At 35.8% G+C, this 16,042-nt stretch overlaps 1 protein-coding gene across 1 annotated transcript in view; it reads left to right on the plus strand.

The window, feature by feature from the left end:
* The window catches only part of Mnn1 (menin 1), a 118,710-nt gene extending 103,942 nt beyond the window's left edge, over positions 1-14,768 (plus strand). The window contains exons 5-6 of the mRNA XM_090399302.1: positions 6,772-7,549; positions 14,509-14,768. Of these exons, the coding sequence (XP_090255428.1) occupies positions 6,772-7,549; positions 14,509-14,727 (997 nt within the window). The 3' untranslated portion in view covers positions 14,728-14,768. The remainder of the gene's footprint in view (positions 1-6,771; positions 7,550-14,508) is intronic.
* The last annotated feature ends 1,274 nt before the right edge of the window (positions 14,769-16,042 follow it).

Raw genomic sequence — 16,042 nt, forward strand, 5'->3', positions numbered from 1 at the left:
AGATTAGTTCTGCTAATGCATTCCTTGATGCTGACAATGTCAAGTTCTTTCCTAATATCTTCATTTTTAATATGATATTGCCATTGATGCCATCTGTTCATGCCCCTAATCTTTCTCAGGACTCTCATATCTGCAGTCTCTAGTCTTTGGTCAGATATTTTCCTTCTGACTCAGCTCTCAGATCGATAAGTTAAAATTGGTTTCAACACTGTCTTGTATACAACTAATGTAGTATTTTGACTAATTTCTCTCTTATTCCATATAAATTTATTCAGTAGACTTCCTACCATACCAGCTTTGTTGATTCTGTTGTCTATTTCCATATTTAATTTACCATCTTCACTAAAAATCGTGCCTAAGTAGCTGAAATGTTTCACTTGTTCTATAGGTTCTCCATTCAAAATGCAGTTGATATTTTCAATGCTTCTGCCTATTTTCATTGTCTTTGCCTTAGGAGTGCTTAAGGGTCAAAGCTGTATAACTGAGAGGAAATCTCCACATAGCCTTTAAAGGAATGCAGAGAACCGACCAGGCCACCTTCTTATGGTGCACCCTGTTAGGTATCTACCTGGATACTGAACAAACAAGGATCGGCTGGCAATTTGGGATTTAGCCAACCAAATTGTATTTTTATTGGCTAAAACAAAAATATAAATTGATTTGTGTATATTTTATGCATTCATGACATACCTAACTTTTTCTTAATTTTTTTCGATATGTCTAGGCTACACTGTTCATCTGCGAGTTTTTTCAAATTGTCGAAATCTCTAAAAAAAAATGTACAATATATTTATTTGAACTGCACAGTTCAAACCCACGTTCTTCAAGCAACTATATATGGCCTGATGATTTGCTAATTTCTGCTCATATTGCACTTTTGCTGTCCTTATCAACTGAGGCAATCTCCTGGCCTGCTCTTTGTGGAACTGATTATTACCATTATTCATCTTTTGCTGCCTCCAAAGTGCCTTCTTCTTCTAGATTTCTTGCTTAATCCCCTCTCATTCATCCCTTTTACATCCACCCTATTCAGCCTTTTGACCTTTGGAATACATTCACACATTAATGCTGTTATGCATTTCTTTGTCAGTTCCCAAGCAGCATTTATTTCTTTTCCTCTCTCAATTCCTGTTTTCATGCTATATTGCTCCAAGCTGTTGCCTAAACTTGTCATAATCACCAATCTTGTACTTACACATACAGGGTGTTCGGGATAAATTTGACAGTTTCGTAAGGAAAAAGAAAATCTTCTTTGTATCTATTAAATTTAATGAATTGACAAAAAAACATTACAGGCAGAGTTAATTACAATACTATCAACAAGATTTACTCAAAATAACCACCATTAGCATCGATCACAGCTTCAATTCTGCTTCGGAACCTCGAACAAGCTGATGCTACAGTCTCCCTGGGAAGGGCCGCAAAAACTGTTTTAATTTTATCCATTAACTGGGCTTTTGTATTACTGGAAGTGCGATTGGTGTCTTTTTCAACTGCGCCCCATACAAAATAATCCATGGGGTTAAGGTCTGGGGAGTTTGGAGGCCAAACATTTGGACTGGTGAAGTCGTAGAAATTTTCAGACAACCATTTTTGACTTTTCCCAGAGGTGTGGCAAGGGGCCGAATCCTGCTGCCATACATACGGCCTACCATTGGCTACCCTTGTTATCCAGGGCTTGACTACAGTTAGCAACTCCACGAACAAAGCCCGAATTCCAATGCCAGGGTTCTTCAACACCTGTTCCTGCAGATTTGCGAGGAATTCTGCTGTACGAACGCAATCAGATCGTCTGCTAGGGATCTTTCTTCTTGCTACATCCTCGTAGTCACCATTGCAAGTCTCTAGTTCATGCCTGATTGTTTTTACTGTATTCAGGGAGCATTGGGCAGCAGTCGTAATATCCTTATTTTGATGGCGGGCACGAATCATCATGATACAAGTTATTCTCTTCCATGATTCAGGTGGGTTCCAGCTATCCATCCTTTCTGACATCTTGTATATGAATGAAGAAGGGTCCAAACTTTTAAATGAAGAGAAGTGTGTGTTAATACATGTAACTTACGGAAAAATATAATTAATTATAAATATGTCAAATTTATCCCGAACACCCTGTATATCCTTTCCTCACAGAAGTATTCACATGACTAGCCACAACCCAGGTGATTACTTCATGGTCACTCTCACCAACTATGGGGAAAGTGTGAATCCTGACTCAAAGTTACATGCTGTGATGAAATGATCAGATCTAAAACTCTTGATCCTCGTATGTCCTCCTTTGCATACTGCCTGAGATAGTTGTCTCTCACGAACTCGAGAAATTCATTTCCTTATTCCCAAATGTTAATCTCTTCATTCCACTCTGTACTGCCATAATTAAAATCTCCCATAATAATCACTGTTCCCTTGTTAACTAACCTAAGTGGCTTATACATTTCTTTATCACCTCTCTCCACATTCCCTAGCCTATAGCTACATCCAACTAAATATTTCTTCCTGTCAACCTCCACCTCACATCACACTGCCTCAAAACCATTGCTGCTATTTCCCTCTTTCATGTCTGCCTTATGTGGGCATAATTCCCCTGCTAGCATCACATTTTTAGAAAGGACATTTTTATATTCCCGTTAAGATATAACAGTCATTCAACCATGTTTCACTTATTCCAATGATTTTTGTGTAGATAAACGCATTCAGTGAAACAATTTGATCTCCCTTATTTCTGACTCTTGGCATTTGTAAATAAATTCAGCAGTTCAATTTTAGGTCTGTAACCAGTCCTACCTAAGCCACTTCTTGGTTGTGATTTCACCACCACCTGTCCTTGCCCAATCACCTTTATTTCCACTTATCACATATATCTGCTCAGTCCCAACTATCCAACTCACATCCTGATCCATTCCGTTTCTGTGATGATTATCCCCATACATACATACATTCACTACTACTTCCAAAATCCACTCTCCCTATGCCATGTCTCCCTGTCTATCCAAGCTCCCCCCCCCTCCTGTTTCCCTGGTCATCTTGCATTCCATTTCTCTCTTGATCTTTCATACTACTACTGTTTCCATTGCCAATCACTTCAATCTCTTCCATATCACTCTCCTGATCTTTCGCTTTACTCTTACTTATGAGCTCTTGCTTGCATCACACATGCTTCACTTCCATCTAGCACCAGTTTCCCCATAAACTGTACCTCCTTTCTCTGGCACAGCTCTGCCAGCATACTATTCATGAATTTCTCTCTCTCTCTATCAATTCATTATTGTCATACCCTGGCAGCACACTGGCAACCCTTCCCACTATACTGTTATCTTTCACTCTTCTCAATAACTTCCTGATATCTGTGCTTACATTTTCCTTATACCTCCTTTTACATGTGATTTGTGGGACCAATAGTGTCTTTGACTATGTTTAATGTTGCTCATTGAAAGCAATGAGCAACATTAAAACTCACAATATATGTGAATGCCATTCAAACTGCATGTTGCACATGTGGGGGTAGTGGAATGAATGTATTTTAACTAAAACAATCCTTAAAGGGGTGGAAAGTAGGTAAGATAATGCTGTTGCATAAAAGTAGTGGTAAAACAGAAGCATAAAACTATAAACAAGTTTGCATTTCTTTGGTGGTAGTTCAGGTTTTGGAAATATTAGTTAAAGCACATATACAGAATTAGGCAGTGAGAGAGTGATATTATTTGTCAAAATCATTCCTCCTTGCCCTCTTCCCACCATTCATGAAATTAACAATTCCATTTACTGATAAAGTAGGAGAAAGCAATGAGCAACATTAACCCTCCCATGCATGAATTTTTATATTCATTTATAAAAAGTTATAATGGCATGATACGGTACCATGTAATCTTACAGTATTACCATGAATTTATTAATTTTGCTAAATTTATGTCCTGTATATGTAAAAAATGATGTCCTCATCTGAGGACATTATGCACTAACGCCAACAGACTACAGACATATTTTTATGGAAATTAGACTAAAGAATGTATTTTCATTGAAAGACAGTACAAGTATGACAAAACATTATAAATAATTTATATTTGGCTGAAACACTGCACGAGTGTTGAAGGTTTATTTTTCACTTGGTTAGACTATAATAAATTTAGTTTAATCCTTTATCCAAGTGAGAGCAAACAAAGTTTGCACCTGAAAATATCTTCAGGACTGAATATGGTGTTGTACTATCTTACCTGGGTAAGTAGTACAACACCAGGCAACTCGTAGCAAAGGTGGAGCAAACTACCAACACTCCTATCCCAGTATCTCCCATGGTAGCTTGCTCCACCTTTGCTACGAGTTGCCTGGTGTTGTACTACTTACCCAGGTAAGATAGTACAACGCCATATTCAGTCCTGAAGATATTTTCAGGTGCAAACTTTGTTTGCTCTCACTTGGATAAAGGATTAAACTAAATTTATTACTGCAAGAGTGATCAAAATTTGGATTACTTAGTACATACAAAAAAGTAGAAACCCCATTTTTGTGGTTTCTTAGGTAAGTATTGTTTGAGTTGTGAACGTCCCTTGAATGGAATCATCATCTCATCTACACCTCTGACATTCTTCTGGGCTGACAGTAGCAGAATGTTTCATGAAACTTTGGCAGCACTGGTCTTATACATTGCTTTGTCTTTATTGTTGGTAGTTATTGTGTCTGAATCAACAAAATGCAAATATTGCCTTATGTCCTCCCATCTGTTCACTGACATAGCATCAGCTATAACATCCATGCACAGTCCATGTTCAGAAGACCAGTACTGCCTTACACGTGGGTATTTTATGTGTCATGACAAATACAATTCCAAGGTAAATTTTGAGTTCAGTCACAGTAAGTGCTAAATTATCTTTCCCTTTACGGTATGCATACAGATTAGTTTGTTTCGCAATTTCATGGAAACAGCTGTGAAAAATTATCTACAGGGCTCTCTCTGTGAATATTTACTTGGTGTTTTCTTCTAAACTGTGGTTCAGTACCAGCAAAGGGATTATCTTTCTCACTAAACCACACCGGTTGTCTCTGCAAAGGCAGATGACCAGCAACAGCTGTATTTTGTACACTGGATTTTTAGCGTTGTGAGTCTGACCAACAGGGGGAGGACACTGAACATCACTGTCTTCACTTGAACTGTCACTCTCTGTAGGATCATTTTGTGACTGCTGGTATGTAGGATCATTATCAGAATCACTCAGCTCCAATCCATCTTCAGATTCCTTCAACAGTTTTTCAATCTCCTCTTCAGTAAGTCTTGTGGTAATAGGCCTTTTTAATGCCTGACGGACCTGGCTTTTGGTTATCCATCTGTGAAAGGGATGATAATGCCAATGAACACACTTACTGTTCATTTATGTTTGCAGAAATAAAATAAATAAAATTATAAAAATATGGCACAAGAACTTTCTAACCTCAAACTATTTGCCACATAGATTACCTTACAAACATATTGTCCTCATGTGAGGACAGGTTGTTTTCAACTTCGTTTTATGAATATGGTAATAAACATGAACAAATTAAATATTCACACTTCATCCACAAGGTATAACAATATATAAAACCATACTAACCTTTCCAGAAGACTCATAAAAATCACCAAATTCAAATCAACAAAATAGCAGCTTTTCACTTCCTCCTTGATACCACCATGCACTGCAGAGAGATTGGTATATTCCTGTAACTCTGTTGAAACTCCTGCCATCTGGTGCGGTTTCTAAGAACACTTTGGTCTCCCCAGATGAGGACTACATGCATACAGTAGCACTAAATTATGAATGAATAATTATTATGAGGGAAAATATATGCATAAGGGACTCATGAGGCCCTTATGCATAAGAGGGTTAAAACTCACAATATATGTGAATGCCATTCAGACTGCATGTTGCACATGTGGGGCTAGTGAAATGATGTTATAGTGTCCACCTTCATGTTACTTGTAAGTCACACTCTAAATATTTATTTTACGTGTTGTTTTTCACAAAATAAGACTTCAAAATGAATGAAAAAGAAACAAACTTATGTCAGATAACACATATTTTGCATGCCATTGGAGGTTCACATACTTTAAGTGAAGTGTCTGATATTTGTGGACAGCAAATGCTTCTTTACTCCCATTACAATTCTGATATTCCTCTTCAAGACTTCAATTCCCCAATTTGAAATAACTACTAAAGAAGGAAATGCTGCACTACCATTGAGATTTCTGCTGAAGTGACCTAACTTATCAAAGACATAAAAAAAAAAAAAAAAAGATATCTTGATTGTTTACTCTTACAGAATAGGACTTGCAAAATTTTTAATATTCCAAGATTAAATCATCATAAATTAAAACATTAAACTCTTTAATTTTTGTTTAACTATCAGAATTTTTTAAGAAAAGTTGCAATCTAAGCTACTACCAAATATTTAATTTTTATTTCATGGCGATTTACAGTTTATAGTTTTTTAAAAAAAAGTTTATATAATTCTATATGCTTATATTAGAAATATATATAAATGATATGGTGTACTGAAGTGTGTTTAGGTGTGTTTCCAAATATATATATGTATATTTTTTTTTTCAGTAATATTCTATTTAACATTAGGAAAACTATCCCATAAATCTGTTAATTTCTTACAAATGTAGAAATGTACAAATGAGAAGCTAAAACATTGACATAAATTTCAATTAAGATGGAATAATTTTATTCTATTGTCATACACTGTAATGTGCAATGACTTTTTAAGAATTACAAATAAAATGAGGATTTTTTTTTTCAGGTACAATTATGGTCGTGAAGATGAAGAGATTTACAAAGAATTTTTGGAAATAGCAAATGAATTAATTCCTCACATTGTAAAGGTAGTTAGTGCAGGAGGATGTGAACCCTCAGGCCAGTCAGCAGTTCCCCTTCTGCAAGATCCACAGTGTTTTGCACACTTACTGAGGTTCTATGATGGATTGTGTGAATGGGAGGAGGAATCATCTACTCCCGTTCTTCACATTGGGTGGGCACGTCCTCTTGTGGCTACCATATCAAAATTTCCTGGTTCAATACGATCACGTGTAGATATTCTTGTTCCCCATAACTCAGAAGATGATGATGAAGATGATGTTGGAGAAGACAAAGAATTAGAAAAATTAACAAAGAAAAAGAAGAAACCTCCAGAAGCAGAAGCCTCCATAAATGGTTCTTCCGAAAAACAGCCTACCAAGTTGCAGTACAAAAGGAAGAAAGATTCAGACATAGATAGTAAAATATCAGATAAACATGGTAGTGGGCAGGAAACAGAATTTTTAAGGTCACTTGTTACACATATTGATCCAAATGAAGCTCCTCATCCTAATATTGTGGCTCTAGCAGCTGCATGTGGTGACAATATCCTTAATCCAGAGTATTTACTTGGTTCAGGAGAACCATTTTCTTCACTTTCATCAAGTTCATCATCAGCTGCAGATTGTCGGGACTTACTTAGTACACAGAGTAATGGAACGCCATTTCCAGGTCTAACTGTAGATACTATGTTAAAAGCAGACAGTCCAGCAGGATTATTGCAGGTAATCGTTATACTGAGGATATTCTATAAGTGATCTCATGGAGGGGGAGCTGTACTTAATAAACAAAAACCACCATTAAAATAAAAGTTTATTAAATATCTTAAAAGTTTATTCAGTTATATAATTGCTGAAATTTTAAACATATATGTATTTCAGTGAATTAGATATTTGCTCTCTTTAATAATTTTAACCTATTGAATAGCAGATTCTGGCTTCCAATGACTGGTGTGATGAATAAGATTCAGCATGCCAGTCTTGCTTATTAAAATTAAATTCTCACAGGCTAGTGTTAGATGTTAAACATCAATATACAAACAAGGTAAAGATAATATTTTTTACTCATTCATATCGCATTGTTTTATTGTATACTTTATCATGTGTCATGCATTCATTACTGCAATGTGTTTCTTCACATTTTTCCTTCATTTTATTGATTGACTATTTTTTTAAGGTTTTTTTTTGTGTGATAATGCCTTTACAAAGAGAGCTAGACAACTGTTAGCCATTTAGACTTATATTACAAGTAACAACATATTGGGATAATAAATTTAAATATCTTTTCCTTCCATATATCTTCAAAGGATTTATAGTATATTTGATAGTTGAACAAAATAAGATTCCTTTACTATTTTCCAGTCATCATGGATTGGAAACTAGTAACGTTGTCGGCTCTTATATTTCTCTCTTCTGAGATATCCCAGCTGCATTCAGATTATCTAAATGTTGGTCTTCCTCTGAATCTCTTTCCTTTAGTATTTTTGCTTTAATGCGCTTGTTGTGTTAATCTTTCATCTCACCTTATATTTAAGTGATTTTTACTACCTCAGATTAGTTCTGTTTATACATCCTTCAATATTAATAATGCCAGTCTTCTTTGCAGTATCTTCTTTTTTAACATTCTCTATTCATTCACCTTGGATTTCTTAGATCTGCATTTTCAGCATTTGCTTCACTCTTATTTCTAAGCCAACCTCAAAATCATTTGCTAAAATTACTTTGAATGGTGTCTTGTACTTCCTTGCCAAAATACAAGTTTAGTATTTTGGCAGATATCTCTCTCTCATGTTCAGTATGAATTTATTCAGTTGGCTACCCATCACACCACTCTTGCTTATTATGTTATCTATTTCTGTATTAAATTTCTACTAAAAACTGTATCTAAATAGCCAAAATCTGTTACCCTTTCTAGAATGTAGTTTTAATCTTTGTATTATGACAGTTTTTATAGAGCCAGAATTAGTTTTCTCCTGGAAACTTGAGTTTTTCATCCTGCAAAGAGCCAAACTTGGCTATATGGTAAAGAAACAATACACTGGGCTTGCCTTTTAGTCATAATTCCAATGAAACCAACCAAGCTGATTTTTATACCAAATTTATTAGAGCAGTTTATAGTTATTAAAGAATTTAGATGTTATATCAGATTTATTTAAGACAATAAAAAAACTATTGCTATCTACTTTTCCTAATAATATGGTTCATATTGATTTATAATAAAAACAAAAGTTGGCAGATGTAATATATAATATATAAATAATATATGTATCTGTGTGTGTCCATGAAATACTAATTCATTTAATTACATTAAGAAACATTGCATTTTACATCTCCTAAAACCTCATCAGATGGAAGAACAGTAAATAGAAATTTGAATACAGAAGAACGTTGGAACATGTGCTACAGTGAGAACCTTATATATATGCAGTCACTTAGTAGTTAGGATAAAACAGTATTAGGAATATATATATTTTGAAAAACAAATATGTAATACATTTGAGAATAACGATTTTCCAAAATTTTGGAATACAAAAGCAGTTATGATTTCAGTTAGGCTGATGTTTACGGCTTTAGCATTTTAATAAACATTCAGATGTATAATTACAGCTCTGCAGGAGTTTGGTTAATATCCTACTGGATCCTGTCATGGCTGGTGTTGTCAATTTCAAGTTGAGCCAGACCAGATTTATGATCCATCTTAAAAATATGGAGTTATAAAATCCTTGGTATTTATAGTACATGAAATCTTCTCCTGTGAAGTATCTGACATGAAACTATTAAGCCAACTGCTCTACTAAATGATTATTATTATTATCCCATGGAGTCAGAATCATGTCGGAGGTCCCTTTGTCATACACACAGCTCATCATACTGTGCTTTAAATACATTGAAATTCTCTGCAGATACCATGCTTTCATGCAGTGCATTACAATTATTCACAACTCTCCATGCAAAAACATGCTTCTCACTCCCTTGCTCACACCCTCCTTATATGACTTGCAGGGATGACCTCAGCAAGGGTCCCCTAAAAGAGATCCCTGAGGCACACCACTCATTACTTTCTTCTTCCAGGATATTGCTTCCCGATACACTATTTGCTGACATCCGTCAGCTAGCCAATCTCCAATTCAGTGCACTAGTCTAATATCTAACCCCATCTGCTCTGTGGTAATCTGTCAAATGCCTCTGCAAAATCTAAGTATACTACTGTGTATCCATCTTCCTTGTCCTATGCAGCTGCTACCTTATTGTAATAAGTAAGTGGATTACTAAAACATGACTTCCCTTTAGCAAATAAATGTTGTCCATCAATGATGCTTCACTGTTGTCAACCCAGTTCTGGTTCCTGGTTCTCACCAGCCTCTCCAACACTTTAATCACAACACCCAACACTCAGATTGGCCTATAATTTGATGCTTTAGTTTTGTCTCCTCCTTTATGAAGTGATACAATCTTGCCTTCTTTCCACTCCTTTGGAACTTTATCCAGTGTAAAACTCATTAAGTCTTACATTGGTAACCTTGTAGCAGAAGAAATCAAAGACTGTAGTTTGGACTCTTTAATCTGGATTGTGGTTGGTTGTTGTGACTGTAATTTGGGGTTCGTTCATAAACAGGTCAAGATTGGATATCTGTAGGTGATGAATCACATAATTTAAATTGATGTTTTTCCTTATGATGAAGTGATGTTGAAAACATCACTTCATCATAAGGAAATGATACCCATTTTAAACTATCTGTACCCACTAATATAAACACCTCAGGATTGTTATTTTCTTGACACTCAGGTAATGTGCTTGCGATCTAACTGATATAAAATGTTCCGTACTTCTTCTACCATTATAGATTTTAATGTTTGCACTTACACACAATCAGGTACAGAGTCCTGCTTAATAAAACATCCTCTATATCAGATTCATTACTTAAAGTCAGCCGTTTTCATCAAAATTGTCACTGGAATTATCATCATCATTATTGCATGGGCACCTTTATGGAGTCCTTACACTCATTGTGGTAGACTCAAACTATCAACACAATATCTATCATACCTCTACTTGAACCCATTAACAAAGCATTCACAACTGACTCTGGCAACCCATTCCATTTATTCTCCACTCTCCAAGTGAAAACTCTAGTCCCAACATCCTTACTGTCATGTTGTACCATCATTTTATTGGTTTAAGCCAATAGGAATACACTTTGGTCAGCTAAATTTCCCATCCTCATTCGTTCAGTATCCAGGTAGATACCTAATAGGGTGCACCACGAGAAGGTGAGGATTGGACTTCAGGTCAGAAGCTCTGGTCAGTTCTCTGCATCCTTTAAAGGCTATGTGGAGGACAGGTAACAGATTGATTTGGAGGAAAATTGTAGATAGGAAGTTAGTGGTGATGTAAATTTTTCATATAGTACTATCATATCCTGTACACCTCTTTAGGATATATGTCAGGAATTTGGTGATGACGACTCTCTTACCAAATTTCCAGGAATGACTTCTTGTCCTATCCCCTCTAGTTGAGTGCTGAAATATTTCCCCTACATCAATCCTATAAAAGCCTTTAAGTAACTTAAATGTTTCTGTCGTATTTCCCCTATTTTGCCTATCAACCAACTTTCACAATCTGCCAACCCTAAATCTCTCCTCATAGGGAGCATTCCACAGACCATGTGCCATCTTGGTCACTTGTCTGAATCCTCTCCCCAACTTCCTTATCCCCAAGAAACACAGGTGACTAGACCAGAGCACAGTAAGATGTGGTTGTATCACGACTTTATAAAGAGCAGTGGTAACTCCCTTATCTCTGCTTGTCAGTTTGTTCTTCAATAACGAAGTAATCCTGTGGCCTTGGCTACTTTAGCAATATGTCCTCTAAATTTCAACTCTCTGTCTACTACTATCCCCAAATCCCTGACTTCATGGATGTCAATTTAATGTGGAAAAGTGTAAAGTTATGCATTTTGGGATACAAAGAAACTGTACTCCCGGAAATTAATGAGCCTCTAGGCTAACCCGCAGACTAGACTAACAGTCAGCTTGTTTAAATCATCGTGCAATCTCTCTCTCTCTCTTTCTCTACATCACCTTGATTAACTGTTAGTCTAGTCTGCGGGTTAGCCTAGAGGCTTTGTGCTTCACAACCATATGCCTGGAGAAGGAGTGTCCTAGGTTCGATTCCTGTTGGTGACGTGAGGAGCTTAAGATCTTCCTCAACTATAGCCAAGTTAGCCACCTTGGGTGTGGACAGCAGGGTTTTTTCCACCAGTTTATTTGGGATTTTTCATCCTGCAAGCAGGCAAGCCTGCCCCGTGAACACACGGATCTACAGTCATAAATACTTAACCCCCCCATGAGGGGGCTCAACTCGGGCGAATAGGTACGGGGGAGGAAACTCCATATGAATAAATAAATAAAACTGTTAGTCTACATAATTTTGCATCATCAGCAAACAACTTGAATATCTCCCTTCAAATTATTTCTTATATTATTTATATACAAATTAAACAGCAGTGGTCCAAATAAAGAACCCTGTGGCACAACACTAATCACCTGCCTTCTCCTGGATTCTGCTCTTCCATATACTACTTTTTGGTATCTATCTAGCAGCCACCCTTTTATCCATATCACCAGTTTCCTATTCATCCCCATTTGTTGCAGTTTGCATAACAGAGTTCCATGTGGTATCCTGACAAATACCTTTGCAAAATCCAGCAGCCATTGTTTAGCCATTCCCTGTATCCAACTCAGTTGTCACTCTTATTATAAAAAGTTAGTAGATTACTAAGGCATGACCAACCCTTCATGAAGCCATGCTGCTCATCGAGTATAATATTCTTATCCACCCATCATTCCTGAATTCTCTTTTTGACCAACTTTACTAATATTTTTATCACCACTGCTTAGATACTGATTGGTCTATAAAGGAATTATTTTGTCCTCTTTCCATACCCTTGAAACTCTACCAGAATTGAGATTTAAATTAAAGAGCCTAGTCAGAGGCATTGCCAATTCCCTTGCACATTCATGTAAAATGTGAGTCAATATCCCATCCAATCTCACAGTAGTATTTGCATTCAGATTCTGCAATATACCTCAAATTCTTCAACCTCTTTTCTCACATCAGTCCCTGTCACCTCTGTCATAGCACTACCTTCACTCGGATGATATACCCTTGCAAATGATCACTCAGTACCTCAACAATTTTGTCTGCCTTTGTTACCTCTGTACCATCTGCACTTGTTAAAGTTATCCATCCATAGTCATTCTTCCTCTTACTTGCCACATTACAAAAAAAAAACTCTTTGGGATTTCCTTTTGTCTGTTTGGCTAATTTCTTCTCATAATTTGATTTTGACTTCCTTATTATGTTGGTCACCTTTCATGCCTGATCCTTGTACTCTTCATGAGTTTGCTGGTCACCTTTCCCCTTATAAGTTATACCCTCCACAACATTTTCTTTGTTCAGCTCATACTTAATGATAATGCTCATCCATCTATTTAACTCCTATCCAGTTTACCCTCCTGACCTTGGATATACAGTGTGATATTGCTTCTTCCAGATATCCCCTTGACTACCCCCCCCCATGCACTGTGAATACACTTAGGAAGCAGCTTGAAGAGTACCATGGTATAAAGATCTGTAAGGGAAGGATATTATCATATCCTATCAAGATCCAATACTCTCATACCCTGAGTATCTCTCTCTGTCACATTCTGCTTCAAGTAATTATCTCTCAGTAAATGTATGAATTCCATTTCCTTCCTGCCATATGATATTTTCTCCATCCAATCTGTGTCTCCAGATAGTTGAAGCCCCCCCCCCCATTATAAGTATTTGACTCTTGCACTCATACTAATCTGCTGATGCATGTCTTCCACATCATCCCTTGCAATCCCCCCTGACCTATAGCAGCAACCAATTTTATATTTTGTCCTTTTAGCCTCAATATCACACCAGATTGACTCAAAAGAACTGCCATATGCACAGCTGACTCCTACTCTTATTGGCTGCAGTTCATCTGCTATCATCATCTGTACCCCATCCCCTGCCTTGTCTACGCTATCCTCCCTGAAAATACAGGGATAGAATGTGATGGATTTAGTAACTGCATCATCTGCTGTTAGCCAAGTCTCACTAATGCCTATAACATTTAGTATTAATGTTTTCAAGATGCCTAATTTTTTGAAAAGAAAAATATTCTTTCTTAAAATCTTAATGTTGTCTATATGGTACTATGATTTTTTGAATATTTTATAGGTAGGAATGATCATAATTCTAAGCTACTTCCTGAAATTTTCTAAGTTGAAATGTAAAAACAATTAATCTTAAATTTGGCATTTCAAAAGGAAATAACTAAAGTTCATGCTGACTGTCAGAAAATTCTAATATTTTTAAGGTTTGTTTCCTGTTATGCATTATTTAAACACATAAACAACCCTAGATTCTTGAATATTATAATTATTGATATTTTTTGTATTAATAAAGCTATACATATGTGACCATTCCTTTTCCACATTTTATTAATTTTCCTCGAGTGACTGAATTGTCAAATATGAGAAACAAAATTTTTTTAAAAACTAGCATGTTTAATATGCAGATTTGTAGTTTAATCTTGTAGTATGAAGCAGATGTGATGGTAGTTCATATAGAGTGTGTATGTTTTAATTTTTTTTCCCCTCATTTTCAGAGTGACGTGGAATCTGCAGACCACACACCGGTTAGTCTCAAAAGTCAAAAAATGGCAGGCTTAAAGGAGCTACTTTTAGCTGAAAAACTGAACACATCTGCCATCCAGTTACAGCTAACTGCACAGTCACAAGTACAAGTTGTGAAACGTGGAAGGCATTCAAGTGAGTTTGACTTTGTTCCTAGTGGACGCACAACAAAAAGAAGTAGGAGAGAATAGTAAGGTACCACTAGTCAGCGGTGCTCTGTTGTACAGTATGCACCTCCATAGACTGCTAGAAGAATGCAGGGAGGTTGCACCGAGTGTGATAGCGACGGGTACAGGTGTCGCAGCTTCTGTGATTCATATGTAAATAATCATCATCATTTTCTTCTCCATATAAATCATGCTGTCTCACATTTCCTCCTTTCACTGGTTCAATGTCAATATGCATTTCTTGGGTGGGAAGGGATAAAAATACATTGCATTTGCCACTCTGATTCTATGAATTTGCATTTTCCACAGTATGGAGTTCACAGTGACATCACTACTCAGAAATGTAAAAATTAATTACATTATCTTCAATTGTAAAATTTTTCAAATGAGGAAATAATTACTTGATTATAGAAGCTCATAAAGGGAAAATGGGAAAACAAGATTCTGTTTAATTTTCTGTTTTGTGTGAACTGTAGTCATCTTTATGACTAACTTCCAAGCTGTAATGCAATTAAATATTTAATGTATAATGCATTTTATTTCCTGAGAAATATCAGCTGTAGTCATAAGCATAGAATGTATTGTGGCATAGTGCAGGTATACCAGTGTTATGGCTTATTATTTCTGATTGAAATACATCTTCTGAATAATCTTTTGGTGTTCAGTTGCTCCTAATGAGCAGATAGTGCAATTACAGTTATGGTATAATTTTGATGTTGTTTGATGCTGTGTTAAAAATGTTAACTTGCATTTAGGAATCACATTAATTAATCAAAGACTTGTTTGGTGGATATATATGTAATATATATTCAAATAACTGGAGTAGTCCAGTATTTTGTTTTGTTTGAAACTGGTCAGATATGAATAGCAAATCAGTATTGCCTTGATAGAATATATACTGTAGCCACTTTTTTTAATGAGTTTTTTTAAGCTTCAGCTGGTCCAATGATATTTTGTAAGTATACTCTTGTATATAGGTCTCAGCAAATTTTCTCCAACAGAAACCAAAGATCTTTTTTGGTTTTCATAATTAATATTTTTCAGTAAACAAAGAAATGCTTTTCTTACTTTCAGTAAATTTGTTATTTTTAATTCATATTAATTTTATTTTGTACCTTTTTTTTTGTTGTTTTGTTACAATTTAAATTGCTTAAAAGTGTGTCAGCTGATTGGGTGCCATCTTTCATGTTCTCAACTTTGCTCTATTTTTTCTGGCATTGTGTGACTTAATTCCAGAAAAATGTATAATTAAGTTCTTATGCTAATATCTCGGAATTTATATTACTGTTTTTAATCTCTTCTCATAATTCTGTGTATACTTTGGTTGTGTTTTGCTTTT

Source organism: Typopeltis vanoorti, chromosome 10 (genome assembly GCF_054136105.1).
Source record: "Typopeltis vanoorti isolate ZY-2024b chromosome 10, IOZ_Tvanoo_1.0, whole genome shotgun sequence".
NCBI classification, from domain to species: domain Eukaryota; kingdom Metazoa; phylum Arthropoda; class Arachnida; order Uropygi; family Thelyphonidae; genus Typopeltis; species Typopeltis vanoorti.